We start from the raw sequence: 14126 nt of genomic DNA on the forward strand, positions 1-14126 counted from the left end.
GACGTGGGCAATTGACAAAAGCCACCTGAAGGTTTTTCTCGTGACAGGTCTAGAAATATGCAAGACAATATGAAAAGGTTTTGGAAAATAGATTACCAACTATTCCAATGATCTATGCAATAATCAATAAAATATTTAATTACTGGCGTTAAAGTATTTTAGTCTGAATCAAGTCAAAACTATGCATACTAATACAAACTAACCAATATGCACCTACACATAGGCTAGGCAAAGTAGGAGGGGAAGGGAAGGTGCAAGGACTGCATAGGGCTACCTCAAACAGTTAACTCAAATTGGGCAGAGAGGAGAACATAGAAGTGTAACCCCATCCCCTATCAAGAACTGCTAGCAGAGCACAACCTCTTAAAGAGAGACAACAGGTTTCCCAGGTGCTCCAGAAGGCTTTGTGACTGAGCAATCCCAGTGGGTCGGTGTAACCTTCCACCAGCCCAAACACCAGAAGTACCTAAAAAGGCACCACAATAGTAGTTTTGTATCTAGCTTTTTTTTAAAAGAAGGCTTCCATTGAATATGTTATCTTTGCTGGTTTTGTTTTGCACCTTTGAATAGCAGCATTTCTATTAGCTTCTGTAGTCTCTCTCTGTTTCAGTAGTGTTAATATTTAGTACAAATAAGGCAGGAAATTCAAAGTGATAGCTGAAGCTTAACTCATAATTGTTTATCCCTTCATCTTCCAACACACACACACACAGCTCCCCCACAATGTAAGGCTTCACGTACCTATTTCTAACGTGTCCATCACTTGTTATCAGCCTTTTTCATACAAATCATTTTATATAAATATAATGCTAATAAAGGATCTGAGATTGACAGCTGTAGAGCTTGGATCCCGTTTTTCCACAAAACAGTACATTGTGAATGCACAATTGTTCCACATTGTTCAATCCTGACCTGGTTTTGCTAACAAGAAGACCAATTTGTACCAATTGTTAGACCAACATACAAAATACCATTGCCACAATTGGTGCAAATGTAGCTCAGAGCAGAACCACTGTAACAGAAGAGGGTCTGCTTCATGGTTCTCTAGCAACTGGAGTTAGACATCTTTTTACACAGGCCAACGAACTGCAGATAGTAAGTACTTTTGGTTACTGCTGACCTGAGTTGAATTTGAACTAGTGACATAATGGTTAAAACTATCAGCCTTACGTATGAATTCAACAGCATCTGTGGGCATGTGTCACAATCCTAAACTTTGTATACACAATAATTTGTAAACACTTTTCCTTAGTTCTTAGAGAGAATATTTTGTGGGTAAATTTATACATGTTTACCAGAGATATTGATGTCCTTGCAGGCTGGAGTAAACTGAAAAGGATAACGGTATATTGTTCATTTGATTGGAGCTGTTTTGGTCTATGCATGTTGTTTATATTAATCTTTATAAAAAGTGCATTGCCCATTAAAAAACTTTTCCTAAAAATATTTAAATCAATTAAATTATATGATGACTAATTCACTGTATATTTCATTAGGAACAAATCAAAGCCATTTTTAAAATTAGAGTACTCTAGCTAATATATGTATCTACAAACTGTAAACTCCCCAGTCCCATCATACTGACAATCATTCCTCAGGAGTTTGCATCCTTCATTACATTTGAGGGAACTGCACAGAATTCCCATTCATGCTAATAGGACACTGAGACAACAAACACTTTGGTGAAGTGTCTGCAGAGCCCCCATTGCAATCCTCTGCACCCAGGTCTTTTGGGTATCTGGGCTGCATGTTAGGGGTCTTTGGAGTGGGGGCTTCTGGATCTGTGCACAGAGCCAGTAGACTGGAACTCCCACATTGGAGAAGCACCTGGTATTCTAGCCCATAGACTAGAACAGAAGCCACAAGAGGAGGCACCATAGCCCTTTGATCTACCCTTGAATTCAGGATGTGGGATTGAGGTGGATCCTTGCTGTATCTGGTTGCCCATATAAAGTAATTTACTCCAGGTTGTGCAGCAGGGAAAGAGGAGAATAAGATGATGAATATCATCCTGAGCACCTAATCATAAGGAATAGCAAGAACCACCAATGGAATTTTAAAAATGGCTGACGAATTATTTTAACTTCTTAAAGAACAACTCATACAATTGTCCGATAATGTGCCAAAATTAAAGCTTGCAATGAATTTCTACACTGCGCAAAATACTATAGAGAAAAGTGCAACACACTCATCATAGAAAAGCTACTGCAAATCAGCTACATTTGTTTTAGTGGAGGCTTTTATAACCTGCTTAGTAATTGCAAAGGGCTGAATTCTATTTTCAGTTACCAGTGTAATCATGAACAACAGTATTTACACAACTATAACTGAAAACAGATTCTGGCCCACTGATTTCAACAGCAAGACAGGAATAATAAACTAGCACGATCTACATATGACTGACTCATCCATTAACAGAATTTACTTTGTTGCTTCAGCCGAACAACACGAGCAACAGCATGCTGTGCTACAAGGTGCAGACCTGAACTTGTACACAAAATTATGCACCTAAACCTTTTAGGCAGCAAAGTTGGGCATTTTCTGGCTTACTCAACAGCAAACAGTTCTAGTCTATACAAAATATGGCATTGACACTAATTCTGGATGAGGCCGTTTGCCCACCTTGATGCTAGAGGTAAATGTGTTTGCTAGGGGAAGGGAAAGAGAGAGCTGAATGAAACAGAGCAAGAGAATGCAACTTAAAAAAAAATTTACATGCTTAATATGTACTTGATTTAGCATACGAGAACATTAAACAAAATCAAGTCAGCATAAATAACTTTCGGGGGGTTTTCCCCATCCTTTTCTAAAATGGTTTATGGTGTCACAATTAGTGCAATGGTTTATACATGTATTATGATGTATATGAACCCAGTGTGCAAACTAACAGAAGCATATATGTCTAATAATTATCAGTTTTAATTAATACTTCTCTAAGAGAATGGCAAAAATCTCACTCATACTATTGACCTTATGTATAACAAAGAGTTTCACTTTCTTCCACAAGTAAACTTCAACAGTTTCCTAAGAGTTATTTTTACTGCATAGATTCTATTAAATTTGGCTAGCTAAACTATAAAGAGTGAACCATTCTCCTCAATTTGAACTGCTGCTTCACCAATAATCAACAAATAAATAAAGAAGAATTGTTTTGTGCTTGAATGGATGGAGAATGTTGGTCTCACGGTGTGTCTCTCTGAATGCACAGGTGAAACCTGCCATGTTGTGTGCATGCTGAAAAAGTCTTTCCAGAAATTACAAGCTATACAATATACACTGTATGTATCTCTGATCTGTCAGATCAAAGTCAATTGCATATTCCTGCATTTGAATAATAATGTCTCCATGATAAGGTTTTAATGTCTAAAATCCAAAGCTTTCTTGATATGTTAACAGAAATATGATTAGCACGCCTTAGTAAATAAAATAAATAATAGCATCTAGTCTATCACATTAATACTGTGAAACATATAAAATTTACAAAAATTCAAACATAACAGTGAAGGATTGTACTGTATTTATCACCACAGACCCGTATTCTTTAGAAACTTTGGAAAGTAAGTGTCACAGTCCTGTAGGACAAATTCTGTGATTAGCTGTCAGTATGATTTAAAAAAAAAAGTTAAAAAACAATTTAAATGGCATATTTTTTTTTTTTTTGCCAATCTCACTGGACCTATTAAAGGTTCAGATACAAGTTCATTTTTTTCTGAAATTATTTCATAAGTCTATGAAAAACATCTTTAAATGCAGCACAATAAAAGACATTCAAGAACAAATTTCAGAAAATACATTTGTTCTTAGACATACAGAATGGTCCTGTAAGACAGTGGAGGACCAGAATTATTATCTTTTTGCACTTTGAAAATAAAACTTTTGTAAATGCATCCAGAATGATCAAGGCTTCATAAATACCAAGTAGTGCTTTTTCTTTTCTTTCTTTGTTTTAAAAGCAAGCTCACAGCATCTGAGCCCATCAAATTTGACGTGAATAAGGTATTTCCAAATTATTAACACACAAATAAATTGAATAGCAAACTACATGAAAAAGTTTTGTTTTGTTTTTAGCCCTGAGATCACAGCTTTTGATTTAACTACAAAATATGGGTCTGTTTTCTGACAAGCAGCTTAAGAGATTTTGGCAAACCACATTTCCAACAACTGTGGGGTTTTGTACGGGTCTGCAGTTCATAATCAAGTCTGAAATTCCGGACGGAAGGCTTTCTTGCAAATGGAAAAAACTAATAAAATAAAGATGCATCACTCATTGCTGGCTGTCATTGTAGCTTGGGCAACTGTTGGTCTAAGTGCAGCTGGTCTCACGTGAATCCAACTCTACTGAATCGCTAAACATTAAAACATGTCAAGCAAAGTACATGGTACGTAACGTGTCCTGATGAACTTGAACTGCTTTAGCAAGTGCTTGATGATCTCTGCCATTACTTTGACCAGAAGTGTGGCTTCCTTCAGCACTAAGACAGGGAAAAGAAAAGAGAAGTCCTATTTAATCTACCTCTCCTAAAATGCTTTATTTGAAAATAAAATAATGTAACTCTTTTGAACATTGCCTCATCCGCTAAGCACCACAATTGGATCATTTAAGGAGCAAATCTGACTGGGATCTTGAAAAGGGGAGTACAGTTTTGCTTTCCCTGATGGAGGTAAGGTGCTGCTGTTCATAGCCACTGAATAAGAGGACCAATGGAAGGACCACCTCTGCATCCTTCCAGAGAATTCACCACCAAAGGGTCAAAGAGAATCCACCACCAAAGGTGTACAAGATTCTTCATTCCAGAAGTTAACAATCCTTAAAACATATTTTCATTTTTGAAAATACATATAGGTATACTATAAAAAAAACAAAAAAACAAAAACAGAACAAAGAATCATCTTCCTTCTATCTCACAAAGTTATATTATAAACATTCTTCTTCTTCTTCAGATGCTATTATTCAGTGGAAACCAAATTTACCCAGGAACTGCTTTGAGAGACTGCCACAGAACCCAGATTAAAAAAGCTGCATACCTCCTTCCTGTTAAATTTTGTAGCACCTCATAACACCGTAACTCACCTATCATGTTCTTTATCCACCAGATGATACCTGGCTCTGAAGGCAACCAGGTGTGCATAGTATGCTGGTGCGGGGATTGAGACGGAACGAGTACAGCGTACATATGTATGACACAGCTGATAGGTAAGAATTTGCAGTTCATCTGAAGAGAAACGATTGTCATCCCAGAGGACATGGTAATGAGAAGGTCTGCTTGTTCCCTAAGGGCAGATCACAGAAGTCATTAAAAAGGCTTTTCAAAAGGTCTCAGTTTCCACATCTAGTAGGAAAAACAAATGAAAACACTATATTTTAAGTATGTTACCTCTACTAAACCGCATGCTATCAATCAAACTTGATTCTCTTACCCAACATCCTCCTGCTGGATGGACAGAGGTTCTCAAGCACATTTGTGATGATTATGCCCCACAGTCCAAGTTCTGGGGGTCAGGTTCAAAATATAAATTAAGGACACTTAGGGGACTATACTATCCCTCCTGACATGTTTCATTTAGGTGTTATTCACTTTAATGGAATATAAATCTGATGTATTTGCATATGCATTCCCACCTGATAATGGTAATATGCAAGTGGGAACTCTGTCCTGTCACACACTGAAAACATGCATTTTTTGACAGGTGTAGAGAATGTGTGAAAGTTTGGCATGTGGCTGTTTGCATCTCCAACATTCACTGTGTGTTGCCACTCTACCCTTAAACTAACGTTCAGAAGTACCTGTTTAATATCTTGTATTGGAAAAATCACAAGGATAAAGAACTTAAAGGATCTTTCACATTAAGCCAGATATCCTTCCAGATTTCTCTTGTGATAGTAAGGCTAAATTCTTTTTCCCATTTTTCTTTGAGACTGATATTGAGAGGGTAATGCAAAGCATTAAGCCACCTATAAATAATTCCTACAAAGTGACTTTTGTTTCCATATTTCTAGTATGTTGTTCTAGAGGTGAGAGTTGAAAAAGACCAATTGTCGCCTATCCTTGCATGAAACCTTGAGCATAGCTGCTGAAAGAAGGAACTGTGAGACAATGGTAGCTGATATTTGTTGCACACATAATCAAAGGAAGCCAGTCTATCATTCTGTATTATATCATTAATTTTTGTTAATCCTTTTTCTACCCAAATTGTCTTAAGCCTGGAATTGGCCTTGATCCTGACGCACAGGTTCTCTCATTGTGGAACGAGAAGACAATTAAAAGAATTGGATGCTGTAATCATCTTAAGGCGTTGCAGGATGCCCCATGCATATGCAAAGACTGGATTTTTCTTAAGGGTGTGCGTAGCCTCTTAAGGTATATCAAAGAAAAAAGGGAACCAAATGGCATAGCTAAGCTTTTTTCAATTTCAAACCAGGCCGGTGTGTATACATAACTACTGGATGGGAACCACCTTACAATAGGATGCATTTGGAATGCTAGATAATATAGATACAAATCTGGCAACCCCTTACCTCCAGTTGCCCAGGATTTTTTAAGACTCTTGTATGACAAGTGAGGCTGTTTTTATCCCACGTAAATTGCATGATAAGCCTATTTATTCAAGCAAGGAGAAAAGGAGAGACCTTGAAAGGCAACAGGCTAATGATACAAGTCATTCTTGGGCAGATATTAATTTTGGCTATGTAAATCGCCCACTACATCGACTTAACTCCACCTCTGCGAGAGGTGTTGCACCCCGGGCAACAGGGTTCCAGCTGTCAGTGCCCCACAAGCCTCACACAGTTAAGTCGGTGGAGGTGCTGTTGGTGAGGACGTGCACTACCGACAGAGTATAGTGTGGACATGAAACACCACTTTAATTATTGTGGTGGCTGGACGCTGACTTGAGTAAACTTAATTTTGTAATGTAGACATGCCCCTAAGTTTGTGTGCATTTGTGTGTAAGTAAGAGGATCTACAAAATTGTGGCTCTGATTAAAAAAAAAAAAAAAAAATCACTCCGTCTGCTACATCTTGTAAGTGAATTCAAAGCAAGAGAAATTTTTCCCCCTTAAAATATTTATTTGTTCAGGTGTAAAAGTGAGACACTTTTCAGACAAAGAAGAGAACAAGGTACCTGCCCCCCAAAATCAGCAATCTAAACAGATGATAAAACAGATGGAGCATAATAAGTGCATGACCTTTGAAATATAATATATGCCTTATTGGCCCCATTGAATTTAGGGGTGGGTGTGGTTTGTTTGGGGGGATTTTTTGTGCTAATTTATTAACATTCTTCAGAGGAATGAAATGGTATAGTAGATAGCATAGACAAGAGGGAGAGGACATGATTAATACAATAAAAGCATACCTGAATACCAGCATGACTACAAAGGTAAAAGTCAAACTCTGATGGATGGGTGATTTTTGTGTCCACTGTAGTACCTGCTGGAATGTTTCCACTTTTTCCAACCTATGTGAACAAAATAAATCATAAAATATCACAAGGTATATGACAGTTTACTTAATTTTTTTCCTTCCATTGGACAGTAAAAAGTATATTCAAGGCAACAAACATCAGAACTATGATATAAACAAGAATCCCAAAATACAAGTCTTTTTTTAAAAAACAAAACAAAATCCAAAACACCAGGGACTAGAAAAAGTGACAATTTATTCAACCAGGAATCCTGATGTGGGGCTGCCACAATTCAGATACACCAGTAAAAAACATGAGTTACTCATTCTTTTCTTCTAGCCGTCAAACTTCAATACTAATTGGTAAAATTTAGAGAAAATTTCTTGCCATTGGCTGATCACCTCCTGTTATCATTTAACATTCCAAAAGGGATTATTCCACTGTTGCCTCCCTTGGTGGCACCTGAAGAAGAGAGGAAGATTGGGAGGCAGGCCCCTTCCCTAAACTCAAGGTGTAATATTCAGATTCATATGCAAACAACCCTTAATTTTTTGTCAATTCCCCAACTGGGATCATGCCATCTGTAAAGAAGTACACATATATATTAATGTTGGGAGTCATTAATCTGAACCCACTACAGACTTCAAAGCAATATAGTTCCAATAATGCATCAAAAGAGGCTGATATTAAGCCATAGAGAGGACTGATTCAGAGGCCTGAGCACAGGATTAGGAGCCAGGAACTCCTCATTTCTAATACTGACTCCCTCTGTGACCTGGGGGAAATTTTGTTCTAATTTCTTCATCTCTAAAAAGGACCACACAAGTTCTTACATACACATGTACTTCTATACGTATCTAACAGGGGTGCAGACAGGGTTAGTTAAGATTTATAAAATATTTTCAAGATATGAGATATTATTAACATGAAAGCTGTGATGGTTTGAGTTCGTGTAAATGAAATTCCATGTCGCCATGTATAGACTTAAAGAGGTGTCATTTCTCTGATGACAGTGGACTAGGAAAGGAAGTTTAGTGGACACAGAACTCTACCTGCTAAGATGGCTTCTTTATTACATGCAGACAACTACTTTGCTCTAGAAGCTCTATTTCGGCCTCCAAGCCATTTAAAGAAAAACACTAAGAGGTGATGAAAATAGCCATATTTAGGTTTTAAGCTAACACAAAGCTTGAAGGTAAGCTGCAAAGATATTTTGAGCGTAGGGACTTTGGCTAAGCCTATATTACCACTTATGTCGCTATAACTTATGTCGCTCATGGGTGTGGGGAAAAAAAAAAACACCCCCCTGAGCAATATAAATTACACCAATATAGGCCAGTGTGGACAGCGGTCTGTCGGCAGCAGAGCTTCTCCTGTTGATGTAGCTACTGCCGCTCATTAGAAATGGATTAATTATGTCGATGGGCGAGGAATTGCCCATCGGCAAAGAGGGGCTACACTAGAGATTTTACAGCGGTGCAGCTGCGTCAGTACAGCTGCACCGCTATAAGTGCTCTGGTGTAGACAAACTTTAAAAAGATGTGTAGACACATGATTCATGGACACTTACCGCTGTTTAATTTTTTTCAAAGACCTCACACCATTTTTTTTTTTTTTTAAATAAAAACTGAAATGAAGGTTTTCCTCTGAAGCCTGAGTGGGAGCCACTACCATCTCTCTGACATCACTGCTATTTGCATGCCAAAACATGCACATTAATAACAGGTTGCTCAGGAGAGGGAAAAGAACGATAGCCAATACCAGCACAACTAGAAACTAGGGCTGTTGATTAATTGCGGTTAACTCACGTGATTAACTTAAAATTAATCGTGATTAATCGCACTGTTAAACAATAGAATACCAATTGAAATGTATTAAATATTTGTGGATGTTTTTCTACATTTTCAAATAGATTAATTTCTATCACAACACAGAATACAAAGTGTACAGTGCTCACTTTATATTATTATTTTGGATTACAAATATTTGCACTGTAGAATGATAGAAGAAATACTATTTTTTAATTCACCTCATACAAGTACTGTAGTGCAATCTTTTTATTGTCGAAGTGTAACTTATAAATGTAGGGTTTTTTTTTTTTGTTACATAACTGCATTCAAAAACTAAACCATGTAAAACTTTAGAGCCTACTTCTCCACTCAGTCCTACTTCTTGTTCAGCCAATTGCTCAGACAAACAAGTTTGCTTACATTTATGGGAGATACGCTGACGGCTTCTTATTTACGTCACCTCAAAGTGAGAACAGGCATTCACATAGCACTTTTGTAGCCAGCATTGCAAGGTATTTACGTGCCAGATATGCTAAACATTCGTATGCCCCTTCATGCTTCAGCCACCATTCCAGAGGACACACATCCATGCTGATGATGCTCGTTAAAAAAAATGTGTTAATTAAATTTGTGACTGAACTCTTTGGGAGAGAACTGTATGTCTCCTGTTCTGTTTTACCCACATTCTGCCATGTATTTCATGTTTTAGCAGTCTCGGATGACGACCCAGCACATGTTCGTGTTAAGAACACTTTCACAGCAGATTTGACAAAATGCAAAGAAGGTACCAATGTGAGATTTCTAAGGATAGAAAAAGCACTCGACCCAAGGTTTAAGAATCTGAAGTGCCTTCCAAAATCTGAGAAGGACAAGGTGCAGAGAATGCTTTTAGATGTCTTAAAAGAGCAACACTCCGATGCGGAAACTACAGAACCCGAACCACCAAAAAAGAAAATCATCCTTCTGCTGGTGGCATCTGACTCAGATGATGAAAATGAACATGCATCGGTCCACTCTGCTTTGGATCGTTATCGAGCAGAACTTGCCATCACCATGGACACATGTTTTCTGGAATGGTGGTTAAAGCATGAAGGGACATATGAATCTTTAGCACATCTGGCATGTAAATATCTTGCGATGCTGGCTACAACAGTGCCATGCGAATGCCTGTTCTCACTTTTAGGTGACATTGTAAGCAAGAAGCGGGCAGCATTATCTCCTGCAAATTGTAACTAAACTTGTTTGAGCGATTGGCTGAAGTAGGACTGAGTGTACTCGTAGGTTTTAAAGTTTTACATTGTTTTATTTTTGAATTCAGTTTTTTTTTTTACATAATTCTACATTTGTAAGTTCAACTTTCATGATAAAGAGATGCAGTACAGTACTTGTATTAGGTTGTAATGAAAAATAAATATAAAATGAGAACTGTACACTTTGTATTCTGCGTTTTAACTGAACTTAATATATTTGAAAATGTAGAAAACATCCAAAAATATTTAAATAAATGTTTTTCTATTATTAACAGTGCGATTAATCGCGATTATTTTTTTAATTGCTTGACAGCCCTACTAGAAACAGACAGTAAAAGACCAACACAAGCAAAGAAACAAAATATACAACTCAATATGTTCCCAGCAACTGCAGTGTGATGGATAGGGCACGGAATTGGAATGTGGGAGACCTGAGTTCTATTCCCTGATCTGCCACTGACATGCTGTGAGATTGTGGACAACTTACTTCGCCTGTGACTGTTTCTCCTCCCATCCTTTGTCTGTCTTCATTATTTTGACTGTAAGGTCTATGGGGAGGGACTGTCTCTTTCTAGGTGTTTATACAGTAAGGCCTGAGTTTAATTTGAATTTAGCAGCGTTAAATTGAATTAACCCTGCACCCGTCCACACAACTAAGCCATTTATTTCGAAATAAAGGGCTCTTAAAATCGATTTCTGTACTCCTCCCCGACGAGCAGAGTAGCGCCGAAATCAATATTGCCATTTTGAATTAGGGTTAGTGTGGCCGCAATTTGATGGTATTGACCTCTGGGAGCTATCCCGCAGTGCACCATTGTGACCACTCTGGACAGCAATCTGAACTCGGATGCACTGGCCAGGTAGATAGGAAAAGCCCTGCGAACATTTGAATTTTATTTCTTGTTTGCCCAGCGTGGAGAGCACAGGTGACCACAGAGAGCTCATCAGCACAGGTAACCATGCAGGCCGATAATCGAAAAAGAGCACCAGCATGGACCGTACGGGAGGTCCTGGATCTGATCGTTATATGGGGAGAGGATTCAGTGCTAGCAGAACTTCGTTCGAAAAGACGAAATGCCAAAACTTTTGAAAAAATCTCCAAGGACATGATGGAGAGAGGCCACAATAGGGACTCAGAGCAGTGCCGCGTGAAAGTCAAGGAGCTCAGACAAGCCTATCAAAAAACAGAGGCGGCAAACAGTCGCTCTGGGTCAGAGCCGCGGACATGCCGCTTCTACGCTGAGCTGCATGCAATTCTAGGGGGGGCCGCCACCACTACCCCACCTCTGACCGTGGATTCCGAGGCGGAGATAATTTCATCAGCCAAACCTGAGGATTCTGCGGACGGGGAAGAGGAGGAGGAGGAGGACGAGCTTGCGGAGAGCATACAGCACTCCGTTCTCCCCAACAGCCAGGATCTTTTTCTCAGCCTGACTGAAGTACCCTCCAAAAGCCTCCCAAGCCAGTATCCAAGACCATGACCCCATGGAAGGGACCTCAGTGAGTTTACCTTTTAAAATATAAAACTTGTTTTAAAAGCAAGCGTTTTTTAATGATTACTTTGCCCTGAGGACTTGGGTTGCATTCCAGTACAGCTACTGGAAAAGTCTGTTAACGTGTCTGGGGATGGAGCAGAAATCCTCCAGGGACATCTCCATGAAGCTCCAAAAGCCTTTCCACAAGGTTTCTGGGCAGTGCAGCCTTATTCCGTCCTCCATGGTAGGACACTTGACCAAGCCATGCTAGTAGCAAGTAATCTGGTATCATTGCATGACAAAGCCTGGCAGCATATGGTCCCGCTGTTTGCTGGCATTCAAGCAACATCCGTTCTTTATCTCACTCTGTAATCCTCAGGAGAGTGATATCGCTCATGGTAACCTGGTTGAAATACGGGAATTTAATTAAGGGGACAGAGGTGGCCGTTCCTACTGGGCTGTTTGCCTGTGGCTGAAAAGAAATCCTTCCCTGCAGTTAGCCAAGCGCGGGGGGTTTGGGGGGCGGGGGGAGAATTGGCCCTGAGCTTTTTGCGTTTGTCTAGCAGGGATCTTCCCTGATACCAGCCACATGGTGGGGGGAGGGATAAAGCGATCATCCCAGAGAATTCATGGTGGTGGGGGGGTGGGGTGGGGTTAGTTTGTTTTCTGCTGCTGAAGGTTAACAGGAAAATCGCAGTACTCAACGGGCTTTGCTTGGTATGTGGGAAAGGAGGGTGCAGAAGCCGAAAGACAATGGCTTACCATGGACGCATGCAAGCCGAATTCTGTTCCCCGGACCTGCGTCTGTGATCTCTAGCAGCAAAAGCCACAGGCACTCAATATTAAGAGGCAAAATGCGACCTTGCACAGAAATCACATGTGCTATGTAATGTAAATAGTGTTGTTCACATGAAAGAGTATAGAGCATTGTTCTGTAAAATGTATCTTTTTAAAAAATTCTCTTCTTTTTTCCCTCCCTCCAGCAGCTGCGAATTTTTCAAGCCTCCCTCCTCCGTCCCAAAGGCTCTCTCAGATAAGGCGTCGGAAAAAAAGGACGCGAGATGAGATGTTCGTGGAAATCATGGAATCCACCCACAATGAAAGAGTTCATCTGAATGAGTGGAAGGACCTGGTTTCAAAGTATAGGAAAGATGACAGTGAACGTGAAGACAGGAGGGACCAACGTGAGGAGAGGAGAGAAGCTCGAGATGAGAGGCGGCGGCAGGAAGATCAGAGGAGGCAGGATGCAACGCTGGGGCTGCTGAGTGAGCAAACAGACATGCTCCGGCATCTGGTGAAGCTTCAGGAACGGCAGCAGGATCACAGACTGGCACTACAGCCCCTGTATAACCCCCCTCCCCATGTTCCATAGCCTCCTCACCCAAATGTGTAAGAACGTTGGGGGGGGGGGAGGGGGAAGGCTCCGTGCACCCTCCCATTCCACCCAGTGGACAGCCCAAGCAAAACCTTTTTTTTTTTTTTTAAACCTTTTTTTAAGTGACCTTTTCCTTCCCTCTGATCCTCCTCCCAAACCCCACCCGGGTTCTCTCCCTCTTTTTATAATCAATTAATAAAGAATAAATGATTTTTAAACGATAGTGACTTTATTTCCTTTGAAAGCAAGCTGTGATCGAAGGGGAAGGGTGGGTTCCTTACAGAGAATGAGTCAACGGGTTTTCATCAAGGAGAAACAAACCGAAATTTCACACTGTAGCCTGGCCAGTCATGAAACTGGTTTTCAAAGTTTCTCTGATGCGCAGTGCTTCCTGGTGTGCTCTTCTAATCGCCCTGGTGTCTGGCTGTGTGTAATCAGCAGCTAGGCGATTTGCCTCAGCCTCCCACCCCGCCATAAAGGTCTCCCCCTTACTTTCACAGAGATTGTGGAGCACCCAGCAAGCAGCAATAACAATGGGGATATTGGTTTGGCTGAGGTCTGACAGAGTCAGTAATGATCGCCAGCGACCTTTTAAACGTCCAAATGCACATTCTACCACCATTCTGCACTTGCTCAGCCTGTAGTTGAACAGCTCCTGACTCCTGTCCAGGCTGCCTGTGTATGGCTTCATGAGCCATGGCATTAAGGGGTAGGCTGGGTCCCCAAGGATAACTATTGGCATTTCAACATCCCCAGCGGTTATTTTCTGGTCTGGTAAGTAAGTCCCTTGCTGCAGCCGTTTAAACAGAGTAGTGTTCCTGAAGACGCGAGC

General features: G+C 40.1%; 1 protein-coding gene across 1 annotated transcript in view; it reads right to left on the reverse strand.

The window, feature by feature from the left end:
- Positions 1–1414: 1414 nt before the first annotated feature.
- Positions 1415–14126, reverse strand: part of AGO2 (argonaute RISC catalytic component 2) — a gene marked incomplete in the record, with an annotated part of 112515 nt that continues 99803 nt past the window's right edge. The window contains 3 exon segments of the mRNA XM_034763669.1: positions 1415–4472; positions 5072–5271; positions 7357–7458. Coding sequence (XP_034619560.1) covers positions 4364–4472; positions 5072–5271; positions 7357–7458 — 411 coding nt within the window.

Source organism: Trachemys scripta, chromosome 2, assembly GCF_013100865.1.
Source record: "Trachemys scripta elegans isolate TJP31775 chromosome 2, CAS_Tse_1.0, whole genome shotgun sequence".
Taxonomy (NCBI): Eukaryota; Metazoa; Chordata; order Testudines; family Emydidae; genus Trachemys; species Trachemys scripta.